The sequence below is a fragment of the Ceratina calcarata genome, unplaced genomic scaffold (genome assembly GCF_001652005.2).
Source record: "Ceratina calcarata isolate Rehan_Ccalc_2016 unplaced genomic scaffold, ASM165200v1 scaffold283, whole genome shotgun sequence".
NCBI lineage: Eukaryota > Metazoa > Arthropoda > Insecta > Hymenoptera > Apidae > Ceratina > Ceratina calcarata.
The window spans coordinates 1-17369 of record NW_017150617.1 but is presented as its reverse complement, the minus strand read 5'-3'; the positions used below and the strand labels follow the sequence as shown (position 1 = coordinate 17369).

General features: G+C 38.3%; 2 protein-coding genes across 2 annotated transcripts; one reads left to right on the top strand and one right to left on the bottom strand.

Annotated features, from left to right (window-relative positions):
• Positions 1-3557: 3557 nt before the first annotated feature.
• LOC108623610 (uncharacterized) lies at positions 3558-10659 on the top strand. Its single transcript, XM_018022205.2, has 2 exons — positions 3558-3610; positions 7672-10659. The coding sequence occupies exon 2, from the start codon at positions 7678-7680 to the stop codon at positions 8659-8661; it is 984 nt and encodes a 327-aa protein (XP_017877694.1). The 5' UTR covers positions 3558-3610; positions 7672-7677; the 3' UTR covers positions 8662-10659.
• A 2-nt stretch (positions 10660-10661) lies between these two features.
• LOC108623608 (glutamine amidotransferase-like class 1 domain-containing protein 3A, mitochondrial) lies at positions 10662-12539 on the bottom strand. The gene is made up of 4 exons (XM_018022203.2): positions 12390-12539; positions 11424-11713; positions 10979-11142; positions 10662-10882 (listed from the first exon to the last, which is right to left on the bottom strand). Exons 1-4 carry the CDS (start codon positions 12537-12539, stop codon positions 10668-10670), a joined length of 819 nt encoding a protein of 272 aa, XP_017877692.2. The 3' UTR covers positions 10662-10667.
• Positions 12540-17369: the final 4830 nt, after the last annotated feature.

Below are 17369 nucleotides of genomic sequence, written 5' to 3'. Positions count from 1 at the left end.
AATACACGGGCTCCACTCTTTTATGGAAATACTATACTATATATACGATCGCTGCTCATGTTGCGTTTGTAACGTTCGATTTACAACTTTATACATATCTGATCTGAAACTTGTATTTTGTTACACGAAAGGGTTGAGCATGTGAGGTGGTAATGAATAGAGTGAAATCAAATTTTTTGAGTTTGATTAGGAAAAGTAGAATTACTATTGCGATCAATAAAATATAGAAACATATATAGCTTTTTATTATATTTCTTAAACTTTTGGCAGAGATTTTACAACTCATACAACCTGAAGTAAATGTCCCTTGCTGGTCGATATGTTCGTTTGCATATCTGGACTCATCACTGTAATAGCTTTACATGTAAATACTAACGTTTGCATTGGCTGTCGGTATCTTTGCAATCAAACTTGATTCGCGGAACGCAACGAATTAATGGGAATTTCTTGGAACGCAACCTCGATACCCGGATATGCGGGTGAAAAATATCTGCCTGTTTAATACACTTAATTCAAGCTCATTATTTAATGCTCGGATACAAGTATCACAATTCTTAGCGGCATCGACTTTGCCCGTTTCATCGCTCACCAGTTGATAAAATATTACCAGAATATTATTCAGGAAGGTCTCTCAAACGTCTCGTTAAATAAGCAGCACGAGCGGCAAATACGGGAACGCCTTTGGCTGTTTAGAGACTTTTGAAAATAATCTGAAAGTAGGAAGCGCCCAATTCGAGACATTCAGTTACAAATTTTCCTGCAGTTTCGTAGCGGTTCGTGCACGTAATACGTATCCTGAATCCTTTCTCGTTCGCAACCCAGGGCGAAAAAAGGAACGCGATAGGTTCGTATTTCGTACTGATGGTAATCACTTCCTCGTCGGTCTGCCGAGTGGTAAGAATCCGGTCTGATTTGCGATTTGATTATGTCGTTCGCGTGCGTATTACAATTTCAAAGCAGTTCGCCGGCCGTCTAGGAACGGAAAACGGTATGCTGTACTTTCCGATGTACCGCGGGTAAAGCGAACAATTTTTTTTCTGTCGACATTGATTGCTCGTCCATCAAACCAATTCGTATCGTACCGTTCGTATCACATTTGTACGGCCTGTACGTAGACACGAGCGTGTACTTTTGTTACGATGGCGACACACGTCCGACACAAATTCTAAAAACTATTTATATGCAGTATCACAAAAAATATAGAAACCTTACTTTTAGCCGTGGCATAAAAAGATGAAAGGAATTCAGTGCGACAATAATTCAATACCACTGGGAAACGTTTTGCCACACAGTTGTGACGATTTCATCCAGATCACGAGCAAAGTCGTATTCTTGTCCAGAACACGATTCTAAATAGCTGTCTGGTTGAAGTAATCAATGATCATGCGAATGTGGGACATAGGACAGCAGCTTTCCAGGTCGGCAAATTCGTCTTATTAAGTCATTACGATCGCGCGGTGAATGTCGCTTCTCTTCGCAATGATAGTTAGAGATACAGACAAATAAAACGTCGTCTCCGGTTCTCAACGCGAACAATGGCGTGAACAATGTTGAAAGCGCGGCGCGAGTTCCCGCCGGGATCATCCTCATTATCGTCGACTTCAGAAAGTATCGTTGAAGAACGAGGTCGTGTAAGCGGCTAGATTAATGTTTGATAACCGCTACTGTCGCACGAACGGGAGAACCGAGTGTGTGCTTTGAAGTGGTGACGCATCAAGTATACATACGTTATTACTCAAGAACACAGTGCAAGGATTACGTATCTTTCGACATCTCCCGGATGATTGTTCCCTCACGAAGATGTAGCTGGCAACGTATCTTTAGAAAGTGGAGGTGTACGTTGATGCGTTTAAAAGACCGGTATCTGTGTCATCGTGTAACGCAAAACGCGATTGGTATGGAGTGTGCAGCGTTTAAACAATTTTAAATGAGGCTCTATTGATCACCTTAGACAATAATAGGTTTTTATTTTCTGTGTAGTAGCGAGATTTGCACGAAGCGAGTGTAATTAATTCCTAACAATCTCGTTTATCATCGTTTAAGCCGAGTATGTATTTCTTTTTATTATCCCATCGTCAATATAAACCGTTATATAGTTATACCCTGTAATTCTAATGTATCTATATATAGTACTCATGTAAATGAGTTGCATTTTTGATCGTTCGCCTAGTCAACGGGTATAGGAAACATGAGGCGTAGCGAAAATTAAAAGCGGAGCGGAACGATAACGGCGAGTAGGAAATACGCGAGGTGATCCAAACGTCTTGTCTCTCAAACTGTAGCTGACAGCTGGTGCCAAGGGAGCAACTGCACGGAGCGTTTTAACTTTGAACACGTACCACGAAGATCTCCGGAGACGTACTACGTCATCGCTAAACGTTTGCGGCTTGTCATCGCAGTAATTGACTTTCTCCCCCGGCAGCGAGCAAAGAAAACTGTCGCGGCACGGTCGAACAGTTCGCGTTAATTGATCCTTTCTAAGTCGATCCTTTCAAAGTTTTGAGGGAAGCGAGCGAGCCGTCGAATCGTTAACAAATTTTAAGGAACGATTGCCAAGTGCACGTTCGTATTCTTTATTTACCAGAAATTATATTAATATGTGACGATTTTCAGAATATTCTGATTTATGTGAAATTGAATTATTTTTAATGTTACTTCAGGATTTACTCATTTTAGTTAATCAAGAGTTCTTATGTATGATCATCATACTTGTTCATGATCTTAATTTAAAAATCGAGTTCTTTCACTTGTGTCACTCTGATTGCAAGTGCAGGCCAGGTACCTACGTATCTACGTATGCCCATGGAAATAGTTATTTTCATAACGATACTAAGAAGATTAATCAACTATTACTGCAAAGGTGTAACTAATGTTCTGTGATTTATTACCTACATGGCAAAGAAATGTCTCAATAAATAAGAGTGCTTCTGTTACGTATATAATGACTCCTAGCTTTCGTTATTTTTTACCAACATGAATGAGTTTTATGTAACAATATTTTGTTATTATTATTACCACCCTAATTCTATTAAATTAGGAACGCATATATAAATCTTCTTGAAATCTTTGTACAGTACACATTTAGATTATTAATATGCTTAGAGACGTTGCCATAATCGAGGATGAAATTAACGTGAAACGTATCCTCGGTCCTTATGCAGATCGTCAGATCGATCGCATTTATCACTTGAGGGAATTTCGTTACTGCGTGATTGAAAATTTCAAGGAACGCCTCCATGTATCTTGAACACCGAGGGGACGGTCATTTATCATTGACTATTCTCGTATTCAATTTTATTCCTTGTTAGATGAGTAATTTCGCTATCGTGGCTATTAGAAAATCGATCGATTGATTTACATATGATTAAACGATATTCTCATCGATTTTCTCAATGTAACTAGAATTTACAAAACTGTTCTAAAAAGGCATTTTCTCAGTGTACATTCAGGTGAAATATATTAGAATTGATACAAACAAGAATACTCTTGCGTGCATTTACTCTTAAAAATGTTTTATAATTAGAAGTTCATAAAGTTGCTTCAATTTGATAAAAACTTATTCTCTGTTTCAGATGGTGCACCGGTTCCCGAAGACGTAGTCGTACACGAGGTAAGATAATGATGGGAAGAAAACGGGGATGAATGATTGCTCAATAATTCGTACTTTTTAACACAACGGGGAGAAAGTCCGGGGCGTGATTTATATCAGGAAACGCGATGCTCGTCGACTGCTTATTGTAGATCAATTTGTAAAATATAGTTACCACCCGCGGCTTAAACAAATTCCTGTGAAACGTTTTCGCTTTAACTTGTTCCACGATATTTTACAGCTTTATACTTCGCTGAAGTATCATTGTTCGTGATTAATGAACTCAATAGAACAAATGTGAAGAAGCAATTTTCGCGTTTAAGCGCGAAATCACGCGGCGGAAAACATTTCACATGTACTCATCTATTATATGTTCACGCAATAGATAAAAATGGTAGCAAAATTGAAATTAAATAATATTATGTGGCTGTCGTTTCGCGTGAAACGCGCATTCCAGTTTCATTTTTTAATTCTTATATCCCATTATTGACATAATGCGCGAATGCCAAGATTTATGGTGGCTGTCATATTATTTTCTTGCGCGAGACATATTTTTCAATTCAAATTACCGAGTGTGTAAGAACTATGCAAATCGAGCAACGAATGAATCGAGTTAGAAGAACACTCCGCACCCTTTCTTCTTTTCATACTATGCATTTAAAGACATGCTCGTTACGAAAGAAGATAATGACACCGATTAAAAACGCGTTCATTAGTTTTTTATGTAACTGTGTCAATCTGGATTTGCATTATCGCCTCGTAATGCAGTTATTAACAACGAACGAATGGTACTTTTGTGCAAACATTTCTAAAATTGATATAATAATCAATAAATTCGAAGCTATCATAATGATTTACTAGATCACTGGTATTTATGATTTTGTCTATTCTATCGTGTCTTGCACATATTTTATACAGCAATAAAATTTATTTCATCTAGCAATATTTATGAAACGTTGGTAATCGACAATAAAATGATAAAAATCCGGAAGTATGACCAGACATAATCATTCAAAATAGCAGTATCATGCCTTTTACTTAATTACAGTCAAAACTAGAGTAACTGTTTAATTACTTTCTTACGTCAGTCAGTTACATATTGCGTATCCTTTAGCCAGATTCCGACAAATATACTTTTTTCAAAGATTTCGTTCAATAAGTACATTTCAAGAAATGTTCGCTACCGGTGCCCGTACAGATCAAGAAGCAAAAACTGGAATTTTAATGAATCATGGAGTGTAATGTACGAAGGCAACCGTAATGTAAAACGTCGGCTTGATTTCTAGAAACGAAAGGACCTCAATCAATCATTATGGCGTGCCGATCATTTTGATTCGGTACGAAACCGAGGGCGTCATAGGTCGATATCCCACGATCGGCTATAGCGTCAGACCGAATTTCGTTGGAGGTTTTCTGCAATACTCTCATACTCTCGCCACCTGTAATAAAGTTCCCCCGGTTTCCCTCGTGATACGATTATATCTCCCGACACTATGGATCATCTAACGTGCAGCAGACTGATTGCCCTTAATACGCGTATAATTTATACTGCAGAGGGTAATCATAGGTTTCAACTATTAATTGCTGATTTTTGTAATATATGCTTGCATACAGACGTTGAATTAATATAATAAGTGATTTGAATTAATATAATATTTTACACACGTATTACACCGAGATTTATTATGGACCTACTTTCTTTCGATCGATCAACCTGTTCACTTATCTACCTACGCTGTTTAATTACAAATAGGAAGAAGAAATTTCTTACTTAGAATCTGAAAATCATATGTATTAGAGTTTTATATTATTTTTCCAATGCAGATCACTCGATTACAGAATTAGTTTTATATGTACTAGATATACATACATATATTTTGTCCTGGTAATATAAAATTCGCTTTACTGGAAGGTCAATTGTAATAACTTATTAAAATATTATGTCTGAATAATACACATACTTCACGAGATTTTCTTCCATCGCGATCGTGGCCGGAATTGTTAATGCAGAGAAGATCGTGATCATCTCTCTTTCCACGATATAACAGCCCATCCATCACTTCCACTTACGAGGGCACAATGTGTTTGTCGTCTGTGAATTTTGATGCAACATACTAGCTTTCACAGGTCACACATTCGTAAATGAAGATCCGTATTATCCGTATAGAGTAACAGTAGAGAAATAGTGTTACGTTTGCCGGAAAATGTTTTGCGATCCTTTGATTTATAACTGTTCCCACATCCGCAACTTATCTAGAATTCTGTGATTTTATTTATGTTCTTACACGTAACACACAAGCAATACATTATTTATTGCTGTTTGAATATACGTTGCTGTCCCGGCAAGTGCATAAATTTCTGTTTTTACTTTTTCCGTTTAACCGTGGCCGAGCATGATGCGTTACGTCTCGTAATAAAAACGTCATTATTACCGAATAGAAGTATTAGACACACGAAGTGATTAGGAAAGATATATAGTAAAAACAGTTTATATTGTGGTATGTTTTATTTTAATTAGCTAATCAATCATTCCCGATCATTTCTCACTTTTTCTGCATTCAGTCTTCGTTCAAATCATTTATTAATTCAAATCAAGGAAGAACGTTCACTAGTCTTCTTAAAGAAATCACTGCCCAATCGAATGGAAATCTAACTGAAAGAAATGGGCAATATCTCAATCATATGAAACCATTGAACAAATGCATGTTCTGTTCTGCACTTGCTATCGATTAAACCGCAGTCACTTTGCTGCCAGAACGTTACACATGTACACAATGTCGAATTATCATACAATCGTAAAACGACGCATACCTTACCTCCCGGTAAACAGCCTATAATCGAACGTCCAGGGGATATCGATTGTAACTCTGGCAACTATACCGCAGGTAGGTTCGAAAACGTGGCCACAGGAACGTAGGTGAAAAAAAAAGTCGCGCGAATACGAAAGTAGGTAGATACAGTTATACAGCGACTACGTTGACCTGACATATTGGTAACAATGCTAGGCGCGCCTGGACCGGCGATTTCTCAATTCATTTGAACGGCTATCATCTGCATTAAAGTGTCGACGCGTGAGGTGAGCATTCGCTTGCCTCCGCACGTGTGCGCGCGTCCCTCCGGCAGGATATAAACGGCGTGTATACGCATGATATTGAATGGCACCGATCTAGGTGCAGCAGGTAACCACGTCATACTCGTGATACCAGCTAACTAGTTTCCAGCCGGTCGTCGGCACGAAGATGTCTTAAATGTCAAGGCGAGGATACGCTGCAGTTGTCCTAGTGAATACAAGAGACCCTCGCTTTTTATGCGGTCGGTCAATGAGCCCCGCGAAAGCAAATTCAATAGAGGCATCTTGGCTTTTCTTTTGTAAAACGAATTCATACTAACAATCATTGTGAAGAATTATTACTACGCAAATACTGATCGAGATTCTATTAGATATATGAACAAGCCTCGATCAGTGGCGGATATCCGGTGGATGGATTTTTTAATTTTTTTATTCAATTTTGTTGTTCAAGCGCGCAGCATGGAGAAAGTAAACAGTATTAATTATGCCAGCGCCACAATTGAGATAGATGAATAAACATAGATGAGAGTCGATGCTAGGAAAACATGTTTTAAACAAAAGTTGTAGATACTATTATCATTTACAAATAAAGTTCTATGTAGTTTCTTGAAACTCCAATATTTTCTGAATAATCGTCATGAGTATGAAACTGATTCCTCAATATAGATGAAAGAAGAATAAACATAAACTCAAGTGAACACGTTCAAGAATTGGTGGGGATGATTCGCGGCCATGTATCCGGATATTACTGTACTTTCCTTTGATTCGAAGAGATTCCACAATTGTTATTGATTAGAGTATTGTAAAATAAATAATATCCCAGCCTTGGGTCAAGAGTAAAATGTCGTGGTGAAAATTTATATCGCAAATGTCACGTGTAAGATGATGCTAGATATCTATTTATGTTAAATGTGAAGGTTTCTTTCGAAAACCTTTATTGTGCAAACGTTTATTGTTTGAACGAATAATTTACATCGATTGTAATGTTAGACACGTGTTGTACTTGTTCTAGGACTCTATGGCATCTGCCTCTGAAACCGGTCAAGAATACGAAGATGGAGACGATTCCGATATGTATATGGAACCAGAAGCAACAGAAACAAATGAAAGAAATAAAGAACAAGAACAAGTGGAAGAACAGGTAGAAGAACATGGGGAAGAACAAGAAGAAACGGAAAACGAAAATCCTAAAAACAATACCGAAGTTCCGGTTGAAGTACTTGAAAAGAAAGACGAAGTACCGGCCGCTGTTCCAGAGAAAACCGAATCTAAGGATCAGGAAGCGGACAACACCAAAGAAACTGTTCACACCGAGATGACCGACACAGAAGACAAAAGCTTGGAAAGTGATAGCCAAAATTTCTTTCCATCGTTCGCGGAGTTGTTCGCGAATCATAGGGTTCCTTTCAACGAGCAACAAAGGTACAGGCCCAACAGATTTTTGGGATACTTCCAACGCGAACGTAGTGGTTATCAAGCAGCCGCGGCGACCGCGAAAGACGTCCATCATCCTCTCCTAGGATCAGGAAACTTCGGAGTGATCAGAGGGGGAACTTATTATCCTGAGGACAAGGAGACTGACGAATACTCAACGGACGATAGTGTGTACAATCCTTACTATCACGGCGGTGGTCGCAGCCGCGCGAGCTACTTCAGGAACCCGAAACCTCAACCGATCCGTGGCGGAGATTTCTTCGCAAACTTCCGGGACTTCGCCGACATTACGGCGCCACCTAAATCGAGCTTCTCTCACCTGTCCGTGGTTTACGCGAACAAAAACGGTAGCGCAACGGGACGCATCACGGAACCGAGAAACATCATTGAAACGCTGAGAATGTTGGAGGAAGAAGAGCCAGTCAGTGCTGAAGTGACTACGACGACGGAAGTGCCGAGGAAGAAGGAGAGTAAAGGCAAGAGGAAGCTGATAAAGATGAAGCAGTACGAGGAAGACAAAGCCAGAAGATCTCGCATGGCCGCGGAGCCTTTGTTGGCGCTCAGTTGAACATAAATTCGAGCTCAAGCTGTAGGTACGGTAGTGCGGATCTCGGGATCTTCCCAAAACGCGAAATCTAGACACGAGATCAGAACCAAAGTCTAAAATGTGTCGTTACGTCCTACCATCGGAGGAGTTCAAAACGACAGGAACGGATGATTCGAGAGGGCCAGACCTTTGCGTTTATCTGAACATTTTTTCAGCAAAAGAATGCTGTTTGAATTTTCTAATTAACTTGATTACGATCGAGAACTGGGCTGTATTAACAGCTCGCGTATATTTCCATTTCCGCGGAATTGTATTCCGTTCCATGCTCCTCGATTATTAATCTTAATGCGAACGCGTTCTGTCATGACGTACTTTCCAACTTTCATTGCAATTGCACGATTGCTTGAAAATTAAGTATTTTATGCTATTATTTAAAGTGACACAAGCGATCGTTCTGGTATCATTTCGCTTGGTAATTAAACGTATCGCATGCTCCGAGATAATTTAAAGCTAGATAATTCATGTACCTTGAATCGGACGGATAATGATACTCTGACAATTGGAACTTAGTAAAATTGACAAATTGGAGTTTTTAACGCGCGTGATTTTGTAATGAATAATTAATCGTTCGATGAAAGAAATAATTAATGAGGAATGTACTTAATAGACTTTATTATAAGTCTTAATTCGAGTAAAAACGAGAAATGAATAACGATTCAAGATCACTTTCATCGTCGGTCGATTAATTACGCAATTTTCGCGTGCAAGTGCAAGTATGTATCCGGACTGTTGAAGAGATCGTGTCGAACTCGTTTATCAGCAATTCACGGACACGTTTTAAATTGATTGAACGTACTTGTGCGTGCGTTTTCGTTATGCTCGAGTAAACCTTGGCCCGACACGAGTTGCTGGTATATACCTAACGTTAAATCTCCGTTCATGGGCTGCGCACTCAACATAATACGTATGTATGTACGTGATCACGTACGATTATGTCCAGTGCGAAAACATGAAATTTGCGTCGCCCGCATTTTTCTCTTCTAGCAACGGGGCGCGAACGGGATCACGCAGAGGGAATTTGAACAGTGCCGATTTCCGTTTACCAGCGGCCTCTTGTAAATAAATTCTATCGCTCTGCCAACGCGTTTTCTTTAGTGTTTTAGCTAAAGCGTAATTGGTCTAGCACAACGCGTGCAATCATTCGATGAACTATATTCATTCGTTTGACCTGATTTCTACATCTATCTATGTAGTTGTCGAAACGCGTAAGATCGATTGTAGATAAGTATTCTCTTTAATTTTTACATGCAGAATGTCTAGCTGCATTTATTAAATTCATGAAGACTGTCCCCCCAATTAATTATTATCGGCTCAACGTAGAACTGTTCATTAATTTTCATAAATTAAACTAATACTTTCTCATAAAACCATCCAGCTTTTATTTAGATATATCTGTAAGCGTTTCTCTTCACCCATTGACACATCTACAGAATATGCACGTCGATCACTATGACCTATGTCTGAAAGTTTTGAATTGCTTTCAATTTTTAGACAATAATCATTCTGTGCTTCATAACATGAAAAATTACACGAACAACACATGTGTCCCATTATAGATTTTTGACGTATTGTTATTAGATAATTGTTGTTAATTATATTAAGTGTATCGATAGATGATTGAAAACTGGATTAAATATTTTGTGTCTCGTACTGTTCACCTTTTATCGCAGGCGACACGACAGGTTTTCGAAATAAAATATATTTTTCCTAAATTATATAAATAAATATGAAAAAAAAAACTTTCTACGTTTATTTCCTGCAAATTGAAGACTTCGTTAAAAGTAAGTAAATCATTTGGAAGATGATCAAATTGACGAGCTCTTTATAATCACTATATTTCAAGCGATCGATCAATATGTACACGTAAATTGATGTAGTAAAAACATTACTATAAAATACAACTTCATTCTGTTAACAGTATTTATGACTCACGTAGAACTGTGTATTTGAAAAACGAGACATCGTTGTCAAAAGTTCATTGATTTCCTTAACGCTGTAATTAGCTTTCCTATACCATTATGAACATCCGCGTAAGTAGCAGGCTTGTACAACCAGGCAGGTGTACTGAAGACGTTGTATTTTTTACATTTGGTCACTCCTTTTACACCTTTTAATTCAACTTTGGCACCCATTTGCTTAACTTTCTTAATAGCTTCCGCGTGCGGCCAATCTTCTTTCGGTGCTATAATATTATGTTAAGAAATTAAATTTAGAGTACACAATAAATGATCGAATGACACAATTCTACAGTGAATAATATTATTTCTTAGGAACTTACAATCTTTCCCAAGCGTTACTTTCACTCCCTTTAACACTCTTGCGACAATGGCACTGGCAATGCACATTGATGCAATTGGCTTTTTATCACAATAAAATTCTTCGATAATTTTTTCCAAATCCGGATGCACAGTACAGTCAGCTCCGCTTTCTGCGAAGTTGCTCCTTTAAATGGGGTAAGTATGAATATGTGAATTTATCTAAACATTATACTTCTTCGTACAAATTCAGTTAATGATAAAATAAAATAATTCCGAGTATATTAAAGCTAATATGCTATGAACTTTCATTTCATAGTGCAAAATTAATTTTAAAATACAGTTCACATTAATAATACTTTATTTAAAAAAAAAAGCTTATGATAGACTACTAAAAAAATTATGGCATCACGAATTATAATTTCGTTGAGAATTTAATACTCTTATAATAATTGTACGAATACTAACAATATTTTTGCGGCGCCCATTCCTCCAGGAATGACGAGTGCCGCATGTCTGCAAGAATCGCATTCGCACAGCGGTTTTATTTTTGATCTGGCTAATCTGGCAGCTTCGACCAGCGCGTTCCTAGTAGAGCAGTTCATATCTGGCTCTTTAGTAAGATGATCGATCGTCTCGCAAATGTCCACGTCCGGCGCGAAAAACGATGGTTTCATATCCTTTTGGCTGATGTGTATCGCTGCCGAGATAGCTTCCGAAATCTCCGTACCGTCTTTGTACCCGCAGCCGCACAAAATCTGCGACGAGAGTAGTCCAAATAGGACGTTTATGAAAAATCGCATCAGGCGTTACTTTCAAACAGGAACGAGTTAAAACTCTCGTCCGTTTATGTAACGAAAAGTTAATGCGACATCGCGCGAGCAATTTAATATTTCATGAGCATGGAATTCGTTGTTAATTCACAGTTACGCAGATTAGACCAAACGTTACATTGTAATTAGTTGTAACAAATCAAGTCGAGAAATAATTCTTCCGCAATAATATTGCAGGCAGCTAATCGGATTGCAACCAATTAGCTACGATTACTGTAGGATATATCTGTTTTATTGTTTGAATTTATTTAATCTAATGAATGTTATGTAGTAAAGTATGTAGCATTGAATAATATTGTTTTACACGTATGTACATATATGAGCAACAGTGCAGGTGAAATTATAGGATGTAATTTGCTTCATTTGAATTTTATGTTTCCTGCTGTTTAATCGCTACACATTCACAGTTTCGATAGTTTAACATTGGACGTTAGCCAACAGAAGCCACCTAAAATAGGAAGTCTTTACTATCATTAAACGAACTGTGAAAGTACTCGATTTATGAATATTTCCACTTATTTGTGCAACTTCTGCGTTTCAAACAATATGAGTTCTACGTGGGTAAAATGTAAATGCATATTCTTTTCACATATGTACTTACGACAGCTACGGATATTGGTTCGCACATCTTTTCTCGTTCCTTCTTACATTTTCTGCTGACTATCTGTGAGGTATGGATACTAGACGACACAATGTGCCCAGTCGTGAAGTACTCATTTTGTAGTATACGTATAATCCGCGTACGTAGCATAGTATGAAACTATTTAATAAACTATGAAATTATGTTAAAAATTTATTGCCTGAAGATTATATTTGACTAATAATTTTGAGCAACGTACTCTTCCATTTTATCAATTCCCGTTGTTCATATGTTTCGTTCAGACTGAGATATTCGGAGATATTGGAAAAGTGCCATGTGAATAAGAATATTTTATTAGATAGATTCTAGTAATTTTTATTGTACATATTTAATTATCAATTCGTATAAAAAATATTAATAAACGCCTTCCCGATAATATTGTGTTCGACTATCGTAGATTTGAATTCAGGTTTCGCAGCATTCTCTGCAGAGGGCAGAATTATTCAGAATTGCACGAAGAGTCCTCAATGTAGCAGCGGTAAACCATTTCTACGTTGCACATGCTCCATCGATAAGCTTATCCGATGGTGCTAGTGAGGCTTGGTTTGAAATTATGCTACGAGATTTGAAAATCAGGGAAAAGAACGAGAATGGGGAGGAATAATAGCGAAGAGGGATAAAGGAAAAGTGGCAGGGATGAGGGAATGTTCGATGCATCTCCTATGCTTAAATAAACATCGGCAAGGTAGGCTGAACTTGTTTTATGGCTCGTATAATCTTTATTTTGCTCTAGGAGCAATTTTCGCTCAGACTATGAATACGAAACACATAATGGGGAACGGTGGAGAGATTTAACAACGCCTTGAGAAATAGTGCGTGTGATAATAACTCTTCTCCAACTTATTGAAATATGTAATGGGATCAAAATCTTTTGAGAACGAATACCTTCCAATTTATAGTTTCATGTTCATTTTATTTCACTCTTTTAAATACACCATAAATTATTCATACCAGTCCTTGTCTTCAATTAATTCTAGTGCGATGCACTAACACTTTATTGTATCATATTTTCATATTACTTTTATAATTTTTTCTAAGTCATTTGCATATAAAATAATAATACTAATAATTGCATATAATATAACATAATAGAAGACATATAAGGGAATTTATATACAATTCCTTTTTTGTCTCTACTCGCAGAACATATTATGATCTTATGTACATTTAAAATTACATTTAGGACATAATAATAGCAATACAGGTTGATAGAAAGGAATGATAATCTAAGCGAAGTGTTAGAAATCGTTTACTGGAATCGCTGAATCTCGGTCGTGATTCTAATTATCAACCGAAGAGCAGCACACCCCCGAGTACTATTTCGTTGCTCCCTTTTCTATGAGACATACGAAGGCCGTAGTATAATCTTATGTAAATCCCGCGTTACCCTCATGCTTTCCATATAGGAAGAGCGACTTAGCGGGTCGGTTCTCGGGTTACACGTGGAAAGAGATGCTTAGGCGACGGTTCGCCGGTTGCATGGGCTAAGGGGACGGGGCTTATATGAATGTTAAAATAAGTTTGAAATTGTCGCGGACAAGTTCAGTCTCGTGGGAGCGAGCCGTCGAGTAATTCCACTATGCTGCCGGTTTCGGCCCTTCGGCGAGTTTGCGATCATCCGCAAATTCGTCGCAACTTCCACGCTTCCGCGTGTCTGTTACTTATGTTTCCTCTTTACTATCTTTGTTAGCGACAGCACGTTCTTATCACGTACGTGTACTACGAATAGAACGTAGCGATAAGGTAATAAACGAACAAAGGAGAATTAGAAGATTGGCATTACATTGGCAAAAAAGATGTGAATTAATGAAGAGAAATCTTGTTTTCAAAACTTCATTTCCCTAAACGTGGGATATGTTAATGCGAGTTAATGACACCATTTAATATTTCAAGATAATAATTATCACTGTCGTTTCTTAATCGTCGTCGGAGTTATATCCGATTGTTGGCAACAGAAGCGACAGCAAACTTACAGGAAGTTACGGAAATCGTGCGATGCTGGTGGCAGTATTCCCGGCGACACGAGCAGGGAACTAAAGTCGTTTTCCGAATGATAGGCTGGTGACATTCTGATCGAGCCAGCTGCGCGTATGGGGGGGAACGGATCATCGTCTCGAAAAGTTTAAATCATGAGTTCGCGGTGAACGCGACCTGTTCGCGCAACCCGAACGAATCCGGAGGGTTGCCGGAGGGTTATAGGAGCATGAAAACGAGGAGAGGAGGAGAAGGAGAACTCGATGGGAGGTTGATGGGTAAATGCGATGTGATGCGAGTAACTGAGTGACTAATTGAATGAGGTGCGTCCCAAGAGCGTCGAACCGTCGCGTGTCACACGTCAGAATTTCCGAACCAAAATTACGACGATTGTCGGTTCTCTGCCAATTATCAGGCCGCGATATGATTGCCGCTGTATGGATTCGCGTAAATCCAGTGCGAATCGCTGCGCGAATCGTTTCTCTATCGGATAGCATAGCTGATAAGGCGACAGAGGAAAACCATCGATGCCGCTGCGGCAAACGCGGTTGGAGGAACGAACCGACCAGCTTGTCAATCATTAATAACCCATCGATCGTATCGGTAGCATGATTTCTGTAACGATATCCGAATCCGAGGGAGTTTCAACGAAGGAGAAAATGATCGTTCGTCGGTTTTATAAATGTGCCGACGATTGGTCGTTCGCCCGTGTACGTTCATTTATTTCGTTTGCGAATCTTTCAAAATTTCATTTATCGCTCACGAAACGAAATCCATCAGGCAAATAATGATATTCATGTATTTACGGAATATTTCAATTTTAGATTATTATCTACAATGACTTCCACATTTCAAAACGGAACAATTATTTTTATATTGGACGGAATAACTTAATTTTTTCCATGCGATGTCAGGAGGGTTAATTTACTATATATCTACTACTATTAAACAGAACTTATACTAATACTATTACTATTAAACATTCTAACAATATGAAAGACAGATTAAAAATTTTTTTTCTCAATTACATTCATTTCCTGACATTTTAGTGATTCTATTACAGCACTTGTGAGTTTTTCTTTATGACAACGAAGGCATGACATTCTAAATCGTTGAGAATTTTTAGAACAGAGATAGAAGAATCGAAGTGTAAGCGTGCGGGAGTTTGCAGCATTGCGGACTGATATAAAGCGGTCCTGCTTATGCATTCTTGGCGCGATGGCAATCGCGGGGATGGCGAACGTTGGCAGGGGTTGGATGCCGTGCGAGAACCAGACAAGAGAACAATTACGCGCCGTCAGCCCCGTGACCGGTAGGGTGCCATGAGGTGAATCAAAACTAGGTATGCTATCACCCCTGGGCTGGCTCCATCTTCGCGCTAGGCGAAGCCACGTTTCTCGTCCCGAAGGGGAAAGATCGAATCTCGATCGGTAAGCGAAGTTGGCAGCTTCAAGGAATGCTCTGTAGGACCAATTTACACAGCCTTCCCAGTGGCTGAGTTTACGCGTTTCTCTTAACATTTCAATTGTTTACTAACAAAGTGATTGATTATCAAAAATTAGATCGCTTACAATTACGAACATAAGACAACGTAAAAATTATTAAATTAAAATTAATAAAAAATCATGTATTTTTCAATTCAATTGTTAAGATAGAAAAAGTGCGGTTTAGCAGCTACATTTTTTTCTCTGTATTTTGTCGTTTCTCTCACTCAATACTTTCCTGCCTTCCCTTCCCGTCTCCCTGCCTATCCGTGAAATCGCTTCCCTAATTTTCAGCACGATCAAACGTTATTTCCAGGTTGTTCCACTACTACACCAAAACTTTCCTTTAACCGATATTGAGAAGTTTTTCGTTTCAAGCTCGAGATAACTTCTATCGTGGACCTTCGTTTTTCCCGCTTCGTTTTCGCACTCTATTTTTTCTATCATGAAACTGTTACCAAAAACAAAAATAGTTCTCATCGAAGCTAAGTGTAGAATATCGTAATAAAAATTACTACAACACGAACGTTCATAAAATATAAAAAATATAATTATACTTATATTATTATATATATTATAATTATAAACAGAATATAGATTATTGTCTTCATATTTCATATTAAGTGAAAACAAAATAAACGAATACCTATACACAAATTCGTACAGTCGTGAAACGAATATACGGTCAGAAACCTGTTTCCCTGGTTGAATAAGCAGAAAGCACGACAGTCGTTAAATAGCCACATACGTTACCGGGACGTTTCCCGTTACGCGTTCGCGGCACAATCACGAGCTACGCGTTGCTCTCAAGATCCGAGTAATTAATTTTGTGGAACGAGTTCACACGATATTCCTCCCTGGCGAATGCTCGTCGTTCGCTCGTGAGCATTTCTACCCGCGCCGCGTTTCAAACCATTTTCCATAGGATTTGTCTACCGCCTACCCGTGTACGCGTAGTATATCAAGCGTTCTTCTAAATCTAAAATTGTTGTCCGAGCTCGAATTTGAAGGAACTCGTTATTTAAAATCTCCGTAAAGTTCATCTCGTCAGAATAAATGAAGAAACGAGAGTTGACGAAGAAAAGAAAGAAAGGGTCGGCGGTTCATATAAAGCAGAAGCATAAAGCGGTTTGCTCCGGCCACTTCGGTATTAAGCCTCGCACCCTACCGAAAGAATACGCAGTTTAAATTTGCTTTCGACAATCGCGGCGAAGAAAGCGACGCTAACGAAAGCCGAACGCTACGTTTACATTACTTTTTATTTAATCGTGTAACTTAAACAAGCGGGGAATGCGAAAATTAATATTGTGCACCGTTTTATGAGTACCAGTATAAATCTTGTTCTATTAAAACAGAGTATCAATATTTAAAATATTAGATTCTTCATTTCTATGAATCTTACTTCGTTTCACTGCATAAATAATTCCTACAAATTTCGGAAGGTCATTTCATCGCAGTTCGTATTCGATGCTTGTTCATTACT

Bases quoted from the DNA above. Each gene is read 5' to 3' on its own strand.
- LOC108623608 (XM_018022203.2), bottom strand. From the start codon at position 12,539: ATGCTACGTACGCGGATTATACGTATACTACAAAATGAGTACTTCACG. The intron at 11,714-12,389 runs GTAAGTACATAT...CTCTCGTCGCAG, and splicing joins AACCAATATCCGTAGCTGTC to ATTTTGTGCGGCTGCGGGTA. The intron at 10,883-10,978 runs GTAAGTTCCTAA...ATAATATTATAG, and splicing joins AGTAACGCTTGGGAAAGATT to CACCGAAAGAAGATTGGCCG.
- LOC108623610 (XM_018022205.2), top strand. From the start codon at position 7,678: ATGGCATCTGCCTCTGAAACCGGTCAAGAATACGAAGATGGAGACGAT.